Source organism: Aquarana catesbeiana, linkage group LG13, assembly GCF_042186555.1.
Source record: "Aquarana catesbeiana isolate 2022-GZ linkage group LG13, ASM4218655v1, whole genome shotgun sequence".
Lineage (NCBI taxonomy): Eukaryota > Metazoa > Chordata > Amphibia > Anura > Ranidae > Aquarana > Aquarana catesbeiana.
Window position 1 is genome coordinate 18,272,290 of NC_133336.1, and position 12,248 is coordinate 18,284,537.

The 12,248-nt window shown below is 45.8% G+C and overlaps 1 protein-coding gene across 1 annotated transcript in view; it reads right to left on the bottom strand.

The window, feature by feature from the left end:
- Positions 1–8,145: 8,145 nt before the first annotated feature.
- LOC141117615 (legumain-like) overlaps positions 8,146–12,248 on the bottom strand; it is a 35,041-nt gene continuing 30,938 nt past the window's right edge. The window contains exons 13-14 of the mRNA XM_073610550.1: positions 12,151–12,218; positions 8,146–9,026 (exon numbers count right to left, since the gene is read on the bottom strand). Coding sequence (XP_073466651.1) covers positions 8,984–9,026; positions 12,151–12,218 — 111 coding nt within the window. The 3' untranslated portion in view covers positions 8,146–8,983. The remainder of the gene's footprint in view (positions 9,027–12,150; positions 12,219–12,248) is intronic.

Sequence of the window (12,248 nt, forward strand, 5' to 3'; positions counted from 1 at the left end):
ATCAGCTGGACACAGAGCTCTGAGAAGGAAGGGCTGAGCCCTGACAAGTACATGAATGCGATGAATGAGTGTGAGTAAAGTCACGCCGGCCCATGGGAGGACCACCAGGGCGGGAAATCTAACAGGCTCAATGGAAAGGTATTAGTGTATTATGTGAGTGCTCCAATTTCCATCATCTATCATTTCAGATAAAAAAGGGGAGGGAAAGTTGCCAGTCACATTAAACTAAAAGTAGGTCCAACATGTCAGGTAGTCTATAGGGATGAGCCAAACACCCCCCATGTTCGATTCGCAGCAGAACATGCGAACAGGCAAAAAACTTGTTCGAACACGTGAACACCTTTAAAGTCTATGCAACGCGAATTTGAAAAATCAAAAGTGCTAATTTTAAAGGCTTAAATGCAAGTTATTGCCATAAAAAGTGTTTGGGGACCCGGGTCCTGCCCCAAGTCAATGCAAAAAAAGTTTTAAAAACTGACGTTTTTTTTCGGGAACAGTGATTTTAATAATGCTTCAAGTGAAATATTCCGTTAAATATCGTGCCTTAGGGGGTGTCCTTAGTATGCCTGTAAAGTAGCGCATCCCGTGTTTATAACAGTGCCACAGCAAAATTACATTTCTAAAGGAAAAAATAAAAGTAAAAGTAAATTTAAAACTGCTCCCGGCTGTAATGTATTGTCGGAACCCGGCAATATAGATACGAAATACCAAAAATACAAATTGTTATATATTATATCAAGAAAAAATGGCGTGGATGTCCCCCTAAAATCCATACCAGGCCCTTCAGGTCTGTGATGGATAATAATGGGAACCCTGCACCCAATTTTTTTTAAAAATGGTGTGGGGTCCCCCAGGCACCATATACTCTGAACAGCAGTTATATATACTATACAGCCTGCCCTATATACTCTGCAGAAAATTGGGCCTCAGGTGTTGGTGGTGCCAGAACACTGTAAGCCCTCACAGTTACTCTTGTTGAGCACAGGAACGGGCCCTGCTGTAAAATATTAGATCAAGAATTGTAATTACATGCCCCTGTTACACAGGGGCAGAAAAATTGGGCCTTGGGTGGTGGTGGTGGTGCCTCAACACTGTAACCCCTCACAGATGCTCTTGTTGGGTGCAGGAACGAGCCCTGCTGTGAAACATGACTGCCAGTTTCTTGTCCTTCTGTGGCACCCCCTCTCTCTAGGCTCACGTTACTCTCTTCCTCAACCTGGGAACCAACATCGGAGCCTTCAAATTCTGGGGAATACTTTGTGCATGATGGTGAGGCTATGGAAGGAGTGACTGTGGACAAGGAGCCAGTGGAATAGGCCACTTTGGCAGCTGCGTTGGAAGACAAACTACTCTGAGCCGAGGTGACAGAGGATGAGGAGGATGAGGGCGGCTCGTTATCCACTCCACCAAGGCTTCTGCATATTGTGGCTCAATAACACGGCCAGCAGCAGCAAAAAAGGACAAGCATGCCCCACGGCCACCTGCAGAGGATGCACCATGTCCAATGACCAGCGCTGTTGACTGTAGACACAGAGGCTGCTTGTCCTCTTTTAGTGGCCTGTGAGCGTCTGCCTCTCCTTGGTGGCCTTCCGGACATGATGGGGATATTTTCTTTTCACAGCACACTGCACTGTATTGTGTACTGTGTACACCGCCTGAAGTGTATTAGAAAGTGTACAACGGCTGCACTGTATTGTATACTGTGTACACCACCAGAAGTGTAGTAGAAACTGTATTAGATACTGTGTACACCGCCTGCACTGTATTAGCAATTGTACACCACGGAATGCACTAGATATAGGCTACACTGGATGCAGAGTAGATATAGAGTAGATATATATAAAAAATATATAGAGTAAATATATATAAAAAAGACAACACTTACAGATTTAGATGATTGCTCTTAATACCGTCAGTCGCCCCTAAAAGCAGCTGCAAAAACATCCTTTGTACATGAGTCCTTAGGCTTGGTTTACACTGTTGCGACGGAAAGTCACGCAACTTAAGGTGCGACTCTGCCAGGCCATTTTCACGTGACTTTATTGTGGCTTGCTTGCGACTTCATGAACCACTTGCCAACCGGCCGCAAAACATATACTGCAGCAGGTCGGCTTTATTGCGTGAACGGACATACCTGTACGTCATTTAGTGTAATAGCCAGCGGGCGCAGACACGTTGATTGGCCAGAGGGGGAGCCAATCAGCTGGTCCGCCGGACACGATGTCCGCCGACCACTCCCGATCGCTCCCCATAGAGATAGGATGGCCGGTCTGCCGATGTTACCAAGGCAGGTGGTCATCCTGTCAGGGATGAACAGAGAGATCTTGTGTTCCCGCCAAGCAGGAACACGGATCTATCTGTTGATCCAATGAGTCCATCCCCCACACAGTTAGAAGGCACTCTCTAGGCACACAGTTAACCCTTTGATCGCCCCTGGTGTTAACCCCTTCCCAGCCAGTGTCATTAGTACAGTGACAGTGCATATTTTTAGCACTGATCACTGTAATAATGTCACTGGTTCCCAAAAAAGTGTCAAAAGTGTCGGTTAGGTGTCCGACTGGTCTGCCACAATGTCGCAGTCCTGCTAAAAATCGCTGATTGCCGCCGTTACTAGTTTAAAAAAACCCCGAAATAAATAAAAATGCCATAAACCAAATCCCATAGTTTGTAGACGTTACAACTTTTGCGCAAACCAATCAATATTTACTTTTTTTTTTTAGCAAAAATATGTAGAAGAATACATATCTGCCTAAATTGGTGAAGAAATTCGATTTTTAAATTTTTTTATTTGGATGTATTTTATAGCAGAAAGTAAAAAATATTGTTTTTCTTTTTCAAAACTTGTTGGTCTTTTTTTGTTTATAGTGCAAAAACCAAAAACCGCAGGAGGTGATCAAATACCACCAAAAGAACGCTCTATTTGTGGGAAAAAAAGGACATCAATTTTATTTGAGTACAGCGTCGAACGGCCGTGCAATTGTAATTTAAAGTAACGCAGTGCCATATCGCAAAGAAAATGGCCTGGTCATGAAGGAGGTAAAACCTTCCGGGGCTGAAAAGGTTAACAGAAGTCAATGCGAGTCGTGATGAAGTCGCTCCAAAGTAGTGCAGGAACCTTTTTCTAAGTTGCTGCAACTCGAGTCGCACAGATTAGAACGGTTCTATTGCAGTTAATGGGGTGTGACTCATCATGCGACTTTGAACTCCCAAGTGGCGGCAGTGTGAACCGAGCGTAAAGTTTCACACGTATTGTGTCACCTGATATCCAGGGGGACTGTTGTTGTTATGGGCAGTAAATTTAGCAATCTCTGGACTTGTAGAATCGCTGATGTATGAACATTTCTTATCAGCTGATAAAGTCACCAAAAAGTGTCTGAACTGCAACATGTGACTCCACCAAGACTAGGGATGAGCCGAACACCCCCCTGTTCGGTTCGCGCCAGAACATGCAAACAGGAAAAAAGTTTGTTCGAATATGCGAACACCGTTAAAGTCTATGGGACACGAACATGAATAATCAAAAGTGCTAATTTTAAAGGCTTATATGCAAGTTATTGTCATAAAAAGTGTTTGGGGACCCGGGACCTGTCCCAGGGGACATGGATCAATGCAAAAAAAACTTTTAAAAACGGCAGTTTTTTTAGGAGCAGTGATTTTAATAATGCTTAAAGTCAAACAATAAAAGTGTAATATCCCTTTAAATTTCATAGCTGGGGGGTGTCTATAGTATGCCTGTAAAGGGGCGCATGTTTCCCGTGTTTAGAACAGTCTGACAGCAAAATGACATTTCAAAGGAAAAAAGCCATTTAAAACTACTCGCGGCTATTAATGCATTGCCGGTCTGACAATACACATCATTATTATTATTATTATACAGGATTTATATAGCGCCGACAGTTTACGCAGCGCTTTACAACAACATTAGGGCAGACAGTACAAGTACAATACAATTCAATACAGGAGGAATCAGAGGGCCCTGCTCGTTAGAGCTTACAATCTAGGAATGCCGGTCCGACAATACACATAGAAGTTCATTGATAAAAACGGCATGGGAATTCCCCACAGGGGAACCCCAAACCAAAATTTAAAAAAAAAATGACATGGGGGTCCCCCTAAATTCCATACCAGGCCCTTCAGGTCTGGTATGGATATTAAGGGGAACCCCGGCCAAAATTTGTAAAAAAAGACGTGGTGGTCCCCCTAAATTCCATACCAGACCTGATTTTAAGGGGAACCCCGCGCCAAAAAAAAAATGGCATGGGGTCCCCCCAAGAATCCATACCAGACCCTTATCCGAGCACGCAACCTGGCAAGCCGCAGGAAAAGAGAGGGGGATGAGAGAGCGCCCCCCCTCCTGAACTGTACCAGGCCACATGCCCTCAACATTGGGAGGGTGCTTTGGGGTAGCCCCCCAAAACACCTTGTCCCCATGTTGATGAGGACAAGGGCCTCATCCCCACAACCCTGGCCGGTGGTTGTGGGGGTCTGCGGGCGGGGGGCTTATCGGAATCTGGAAGCCCCCTTTAACAAGGGGACCCCCAGATCCCGACCCCCCCTGTATGAAATGGTAAGGGGGTATTTTGTACCCCTACCATTTCACTAAAAAAACTGTCAAGAATGTTAAAAATGACAAGAGACAGTTTTTGACAATTCCTTTATTTCAATGCTTCTTTCTTCTATCTTCCTTCATCTTCTTCTTCTTCTTCTGGTTCTTCTGGCTCTTCTGGTTCTTCCTCCGGTGTTCTCGTCCAGCATCTCCTCTGCGGCGTCTTCTATCTTCTTCTCCTCGGGCTGCTCCACACCCATGGCATGGGGGAGGCTCCCGCTCTTCTCTTCATCTTCTTCTCTGCTTCATCTTCTTCTCTTCTTCATCTTCTTCTCAGGGCCGCTCCGCATCCATGCCGGCATGGAGGGAGGCTCCCGCTGTGTGACGGCGTCTCCTCGTCTGATGGTTCTTAAATAATGGGGGGCGGGCCACCCGGTGACCCCACCCCCCTCTGACACACGGTGACTTGACAGGACTTCCCTGTGATGTCACGGGGAATGCCACAGGGAAGTCCCGACAAGTCACCGTGCGTCAGAGGGGGGCCCCGCCCCCGTTATTTAAGAACCGTCAGAAGAGGAGACGCCGTCACACAGCGGGAGCCTCCCTCCATGCCAGCATGGATGCGGAGCGGCCCGGAGAAGAAGAGAAGAAGATGAAGAAGAAGATGAAGAAGAGAAGAAGATGAAGAGAAGAGCGGGAGCCTCCCCTCATGCCATGGGTGCTGAGTGGCCCGAGGAGAAGTAGATAGAAGACGCCGCGGAGGAGATGCTGGACGAGAACGCCGGAGGAAGAACCAGAAGAACCAGAAGAAGAAGATGAAGGAAGATAGAAGAAAGAAGCATTTAAATAAAGGAATTGTCAAAAACTGTCTCTTGTCATTTTTAACATTTTTGAGTTTTTTAGTGAAATGGTAATACCCCCTTACCATTTCACACAGCGGGGGGCCGGGATCTGGGGGTCCCCTTGTTAAAGGGGGCTTCCAGATTCTGATAAGCCCCTCGCCCGCAGACCCCCACAACCACCGGCCAGGGTTGTGGGGATGAGGCCCTTGTCCTCATCAACATGGGGATAAGGTGTTTTGGGGGCTACCCCAAAGCACCCTCCCAATGTTGAGGGCATGTGGCCAAGTACGCTTCAGGAGGGGGGGGGCGCTCTCTCGTCCCCCCCTCTTTTCCTGCGACCTGCCAGGTTGTGTGCTCGGATAAGGGTCTGGTATGGATTTTTGGGGGGCCCCACACCGTTTTATTTTTTTTTTTGGCACGGGGTTCCCCTTAAAATCCATACCAGACCTGAAGGGTCTGGTATGGAATTTAGGGGGACCCCCACGTCATTTTTTTTTAAAATTTTGGTTCGGAGTTCCCCTGTGGGGAATTCCCATGCCGTTTTTATCAATGAACTTCTATGTGTATTGTCGGACCGGGAATGCATTAATAGCCGCGAGTAGTTTTAAATGGCTTTTTTCCTTTGAAATGTCATTTTGCTGTCAGACTGTTCTAAACATGGGAAACATGCGCCCCTTTACAGGCATACTATAGACACCCCCCAGCTACGAAATTTAAAGGAATATTACACTTTTATTGTTTGACTTTAAGCATTATTAAAATCACTGCTCCTGAAAAAACGGACGTTTTTAAAACTTTTTTTTGCATTGATCCATGTCCCCTGGGGCAAGACCCGGGTCCCCAAACATTTTTTATGACAATAACTTGCATATAAGCCTTTAAAATTAGCACTTTTGATTTCAACCATAGACTTTTAAAGGGTGTTCCGTGGCATTCGAATTTGCCGCGAATACCCCAAATTGTTCACTGTTCGGCGAACTTGTGAACAGCCAATGTTCAAGTCGAACTCGAAGCTCATCCCTAACCAAGACACCGCTGACCATCTCCAGAGAAAAATCACCACCAAACCCAGCAGACACCGACCACCTCTACAGGGGAATGAGGTCTCTGTATTCATGGGCAATCTTAAATTCCTCAATAGCCACAAAGGATACAAACCTACTTTGTGTGTTCCAAATGCCTGTGCATACCCAGATATTACCTTGTAAAAGTAGCAGTGACATCATCACGGTATCAGGAATATCATTGTGTTGATATAGCTGGATAATTGACATTTACAACCCAGATATCAGGCCATCCAGAAAAAACAAAATGTGATTCTGGGGGACTGTGTAATGAGGGGGGGGCTCTGTGATGAGGGGACTGTGTAATGGAGTGGCTCTTAGATTTAAGGGACGTCGTGATGTGAGGGGGCTCTGATGTGTTGAGGAGATTCAGTGATATAATGGGGGAGTAACATACAAGGGCAACCTTTGATGTGATGGAGGTGAGCTCTGACTTGAAGGGACACCTATGATGTGATGGAGGGACCTCTGATGTGATGGGGCACATCTGGTGTAATGGGAGGACCTCTGATGTGATGGGGGGCTCTGACGTGATGGGGGACCGCTGATGTGATGGGAGGAGCTTTGATGTGATGGGGGGCCTCTAATGCGATGGGGGGGACCTCTGATGTGATGGGAGAACCTTTGATGTGATGGGAGGCCTCTAATGCGATGGGGGGACCTCTAATGTGATGGAGAAACCGCTGATGTGATGGGAGGACCGTTGATGTAATGGAAAGACCTCTGATGAGATGGGAGGACCTTTGATGTCATATGAGGACCTCTGATGTAATGGAAAGACCTCTGATGTGATGGGAGGACCTCTGATGTTCTAGGGCAGGGATATGCCATTAGCAGACCTCCAGCTGTTGCAAAACTAAGTCCCATGATGCCTCTGCCTCTGGGTGTCATGCTTTGGTTGTCAGAGTCTTGCTATGCCTCATGGGACCTGTAGTTCTGCAACAGCTGGAAGTCCGCTAATTGCATATCCCTGCTCTAGGGAGACCTCTGATGTGATGGGGAGACCTCTGATGTGATGGGGAGACCTCTGATGTGAAGTTAATTTCATCATGGTTGTGTGCATTGCCCCAGGCTCAGGTTCCCCATTGTTAAGACACATTCTGATGTGATGGGGGGGACCTTGATGTAATGAGTGGAGCTCTAATGTGATGGAAACCTGATGTGACGGAGGAACCTCTGACATGATGGGGGACCTTTGATGTGAAGGGCACTTCTGATGAGATAGGGGGCTCTAATGTAAAGTTAATTTTATCATGGAGGTTATAAGCATCATCCCAGACTCATTTACATTTTGTACATTGTAGACTGGGGATGCCTCAAGATTTTCCATATTCTTAAAATGCGCCGTGACTGTAAAAAGAATGAGAAATGTTGAGCTTGATGACTGCAGGAAAAGTGGAATGCATAGGGGGTATGTTTTAAACAAACACCAGGGGGGGATTCAGGGGTGGAAAGTGGGAGAGGTGGGCAGTAGTCAAAAACCTGAAATTCTCCGGACCTGAAAAAAAAATAAGTGTATGTATGTGTTGCTTCCACTTCACAATTATGTGCCACTTTGTGTTGCTCTATCACATAAAATACATACATACACTTTTTTTGTTGTAACATTACAAAATGTGGAAAAGAGGGTATGAATACTTTTTCAAGGCACTGTAGCCATATAGCATTTTAAGAAAATTACAGCGGCTGCAGATTGAAAAGGAAAGGTCATTTTTAATAACATTTAGTTACAATATATTGTGCGTTACAATTGTATATGCTGTATCATTTTTTCTTTATTTGTGTTTTTTTTCCCCACAAAAGTGGAGTTACCCTTTAATAAGAACCACATTTCAAGTATAAAGGCAGCAGTCTGTGGTATGTACTATAGCTATACAAGAATATTGACTTCCACAATTTGTTACCTGAGTGACAGATTCACAGTCTTTGAGAAAAAAAAAAACACTAAAACATTCTCTGCAATTAAAACAAACACATTCTAGTGATACAAAATGTAAAATCTGCATTCTAATAAGTTAAAAGCTACATTTTCAGTTTGTGGTAATTTCCCTAAAATAAAAAATGTGATCAAACTCAAGTCAGACATTAAAACTGGCCAGAGGTAGTCCGAGTCAATTTCCACCCTTCGCTTTGGTCAAGCAGCATCTCAAGAGTTGTCACCACTCTTCAAGTCTTGTGATTTATGTTGTTTGGTGGCCTCTAGGGGGCAGGCCTTGACTTCCCAGGGGGGAGTTCCTGACCCTCTTGGGCACTGAGAGGGGTGTGGAGGTCACACACATGCTCCTCGTTTTGGATGTACAGATCAGGGCCTCGCTCAAGCTTTTCAGGTCCAACAGCCAACACAGTCTTAGATGGACTTGGCTTTGTAAATGAAGGTTGAGGTTTGTACCAAAGAGTTGTGATGTTGAAGGCAAAAACGGTCAGAGTAGTTCAGGATTGAGGTAGAAGCTTCAGGCTGTGGTAGAGAGGATTAATCAGCACCAGTGCCCCTCTACTGCCCTCTGCTGGAACACTCGATGTTGCCAGTCGTGTCAGTTAAGACCTTGGCAGACGTCATCCATAGCACGGGTGATGCTGTAAAAACACAAAATAGTGTCAGCAGGTCTCCAAAATACTAAATATTATATAACAGGGCAAGGCAGGAAAAATGGAAGCTGCTCATCAATCTGGACCCACAACTGATAAAAAGGGCCGTTATATACACAGCAAATGTTCCAATGAGCAAAGACCGGTCATATCTGTTGCCATTTTACAAACAGACCTCTCAGCAAATATATGTAGAAATTGCAAAGCACCTCGGCGTCATGTAGTTCTATTCTACCCAATGAGAGCATCAATAGTGCAACCTAAAGACGTAACTATAAGTCAACTTGATTGCGAGTTTATAAGGATAGGTACAAAGGAGCGCCCGATATCTAATGAGATGCAAACTGAAAGGTGAATTTGTAATCGATTTATTGAAAGTAGCGAAAAGTGATCAAGCCAACGCGTTTCGTGGGAACAGAAACTCCCCCCCCCCTTCTTTAGGGCTATCAGAGAAAAATAAACTCCTTTTATCCATTTTTAGTGTTTTGGTTTCTTTCGCTTCTGCTGTTTTTATTTTTTAAATACTATGTAAAATCTCTTCACAGTTACTCAGCTGTTGATCATATCCTGCTTGTCAGTCCTGCCTACTTAAGCTGTCCAGTCCAGAGGATCTCTGCCTTCACCTTGGTCAACATCACAGAAACTTTCTCCTGCGATCCTGTTTAATGCTGCGTACACACGGTCGGACTTTTCGTCTACAAAAGTCCAACGGACCAAAGCCGGCTGACAATCCGATCGTGTGTGGGCTTCCCCGGACTTTCAGCGGACTTTTTCAGCCGCAAATCTGACAGACTTTAGATTTGAAACATGCTTCAAATCTTTACGTCGTAACTACGCCGGACCCAGAAATCCGCTCGTCTGATGCTAGTCCGACGGACAAAAACCCACGCTAGGGCAGCTATTGGCTACTGGCTATCAACTTCCTCATTTTAGTCCGGTGTACGTCATCACGTACGAATCCGTCGGACTTTTGTGTGATCGTATGCAGGCAAGTCCGTTCGTTAGAAAGCATGCCGCAAGTCCGCCAAAAGTCTGTCGGACGGGCTGTCAGACTTTTGTAGCCGAAAAGTCCGACCGTGTATACGCGGCATAAGACTTGCTTTGCTGACATCCCTTCTGGCTCCAGATCCTGTTTGCTGTTCCACTACATTGATCCCTGACTTCTGGCTTGGCTGACTATCCGTTCCAGTTACTGAACTTTGGCTATGTTTTGACTATGTTTGTTCTTTTTACTTTTATTATTAAACAAGTGTGATTTAACTGTACTTCTGTCTCGGCCTGATTTCATGGTTTCTGACAGGGTCTCTGTTCCCCGAAAAGCATTGGCTTGATCACTTGTAGCTACTGTCAATAAAACAAGTAAAACCTTTCAGTTTGCATCCCATTGGATATTGGGCACTCCTTTTACCTACCTTTACAAGTATATGGAGAAACGACCCCGAGGCCATACCCAGAGGTAGCAGCCCACAAAAAGGCTTACCACCTGCCTTCTGGTAAGTTGGGCTGAAATCCTTGGGAGAGAAGTCTTCCAACCCACCTCCACCATCACCCACTCACAGACCCTCAGATGAGTAAGTCAGTCCAGCCTGATCTCCAAACCTAAAGAGCTTTACTTAAGAGCTGACATCTTGCTCCCTGTGGTGCACTTAAAGGATAAGTTCCCCTTTCTAAAAAAAAAAAAGAATAAATAACCATCTTTTTGTAGGTAAAAAAAATGTGTATTTTCTCATTTATTTTTGCAGAAGCCTGTAAAGCCTTGCACTAGTGATCATCAGATCCCCTGATGCTTTGCAGTTCTCCAGCACATGGTCAGTGTATCTGTGTGTCCGTACATCCCATAGGGGGTGAGCCGATACTCCCTGACATGAAGACTCAATGAACTCCCGGAGCGCTCAACAGCACCGTGGTAGTGCATTGAGAACTACAAGCGGACAGCCGCTATGTGGATGTCGGGGCTTCTAGTTCATTCACACGCAGAGCTGTGACGTGGCAGTGTGGGCGGAGCCCCACATGACCAGGCCATTTTCAAAAAGTGACAGCTAGTAAGGGAAACCTCTCCCCATACTGCTGCCAGGGGGGAGGGGGGGTGGGGAGCAGCGAGCGGCGGCTGCAGCTTTGGGAACAGGTTACATATTCCATCCTAAAATCTGGTGGAACATGCAACATGTTCCCAAAGGTGAACTTATCCTTTAACCACTTGCCGACCAGCCGGCGCAGTTTTACTGCAGCAGAATGGCACGGCTGGGCGAAACATTATGTAATGTTGCTTCGCCCCATGGCCACTAGGGGTGCCCGCTGCTCACCCCCGGAGCCAATGCGAGTGCCCAGCGGTCGGGATCACCGCTGGGCTCCCGTGATCGCTGGTTACACACCGAGAACTGGGATCTGTGTGTGTAAACACACAGTTTACGGTTCTGTGAGGGGAGAAGAGACAGATTGTGTGTTCCTACAAAGTATGAACAGCGATCTGTCATCTCCCCTACACAGTCCCCTCCCCCCTTCAGTTAGAACACAGAGAGGGAACACAGTTATTATTATACAAGATTTATATAGCACCAACAGTTTACATAGTGCTTTGATCGCCCCCTAGTGTTAACCCCTTCCCTGCCAGTGACATTTTTACAGTAATCAGTGCATTTTTTTTTAGCACTGATCGCTGAATAAATGCCAATGGTCCCAAAAATGTGTCAAAAGTGTCCGATGTGTCCGCCATAATGTCCCCAGTCCCGATAAAAAAAAAAAATAAAAAAAAAAAAAAAAAAAAAAAAAATCGCAGATCGGCGCCATCACTAGTTAAGTAAGGCGGAGAGAAGCGCCGTCTGTCAAAGCCGTCTCCCTGCTAGCTGCGTTGTTGGGCGTCCATGGAGGGAGGAGGGGTGACAGCAACACACCAGGAACTTAGACATCAGCTTACTAGGTAACAGAAAGTGTGCTGGGGACCCCCTTGTACAGGTCTGCATATTGTCCTGCCCATGTGCACCTTTTCTTTATGCCAATTTCAAACAGAGTGGCTGCCATTGTTGCTTTTTCAGAAGAGTCGCAGGGCGAAGGAGACGGAGCAGATATATAGACGACAATTAACATTACTACAAGGAAAGGCAGAGATGGTTACCTCTCTGGTGGAAATCCGGATTCACAGAGGTTCACCAGAGTGTACAGCCGCCTCATGGAGAACTCATACTGCAATGACAAATACACAGTCAGGTCTCA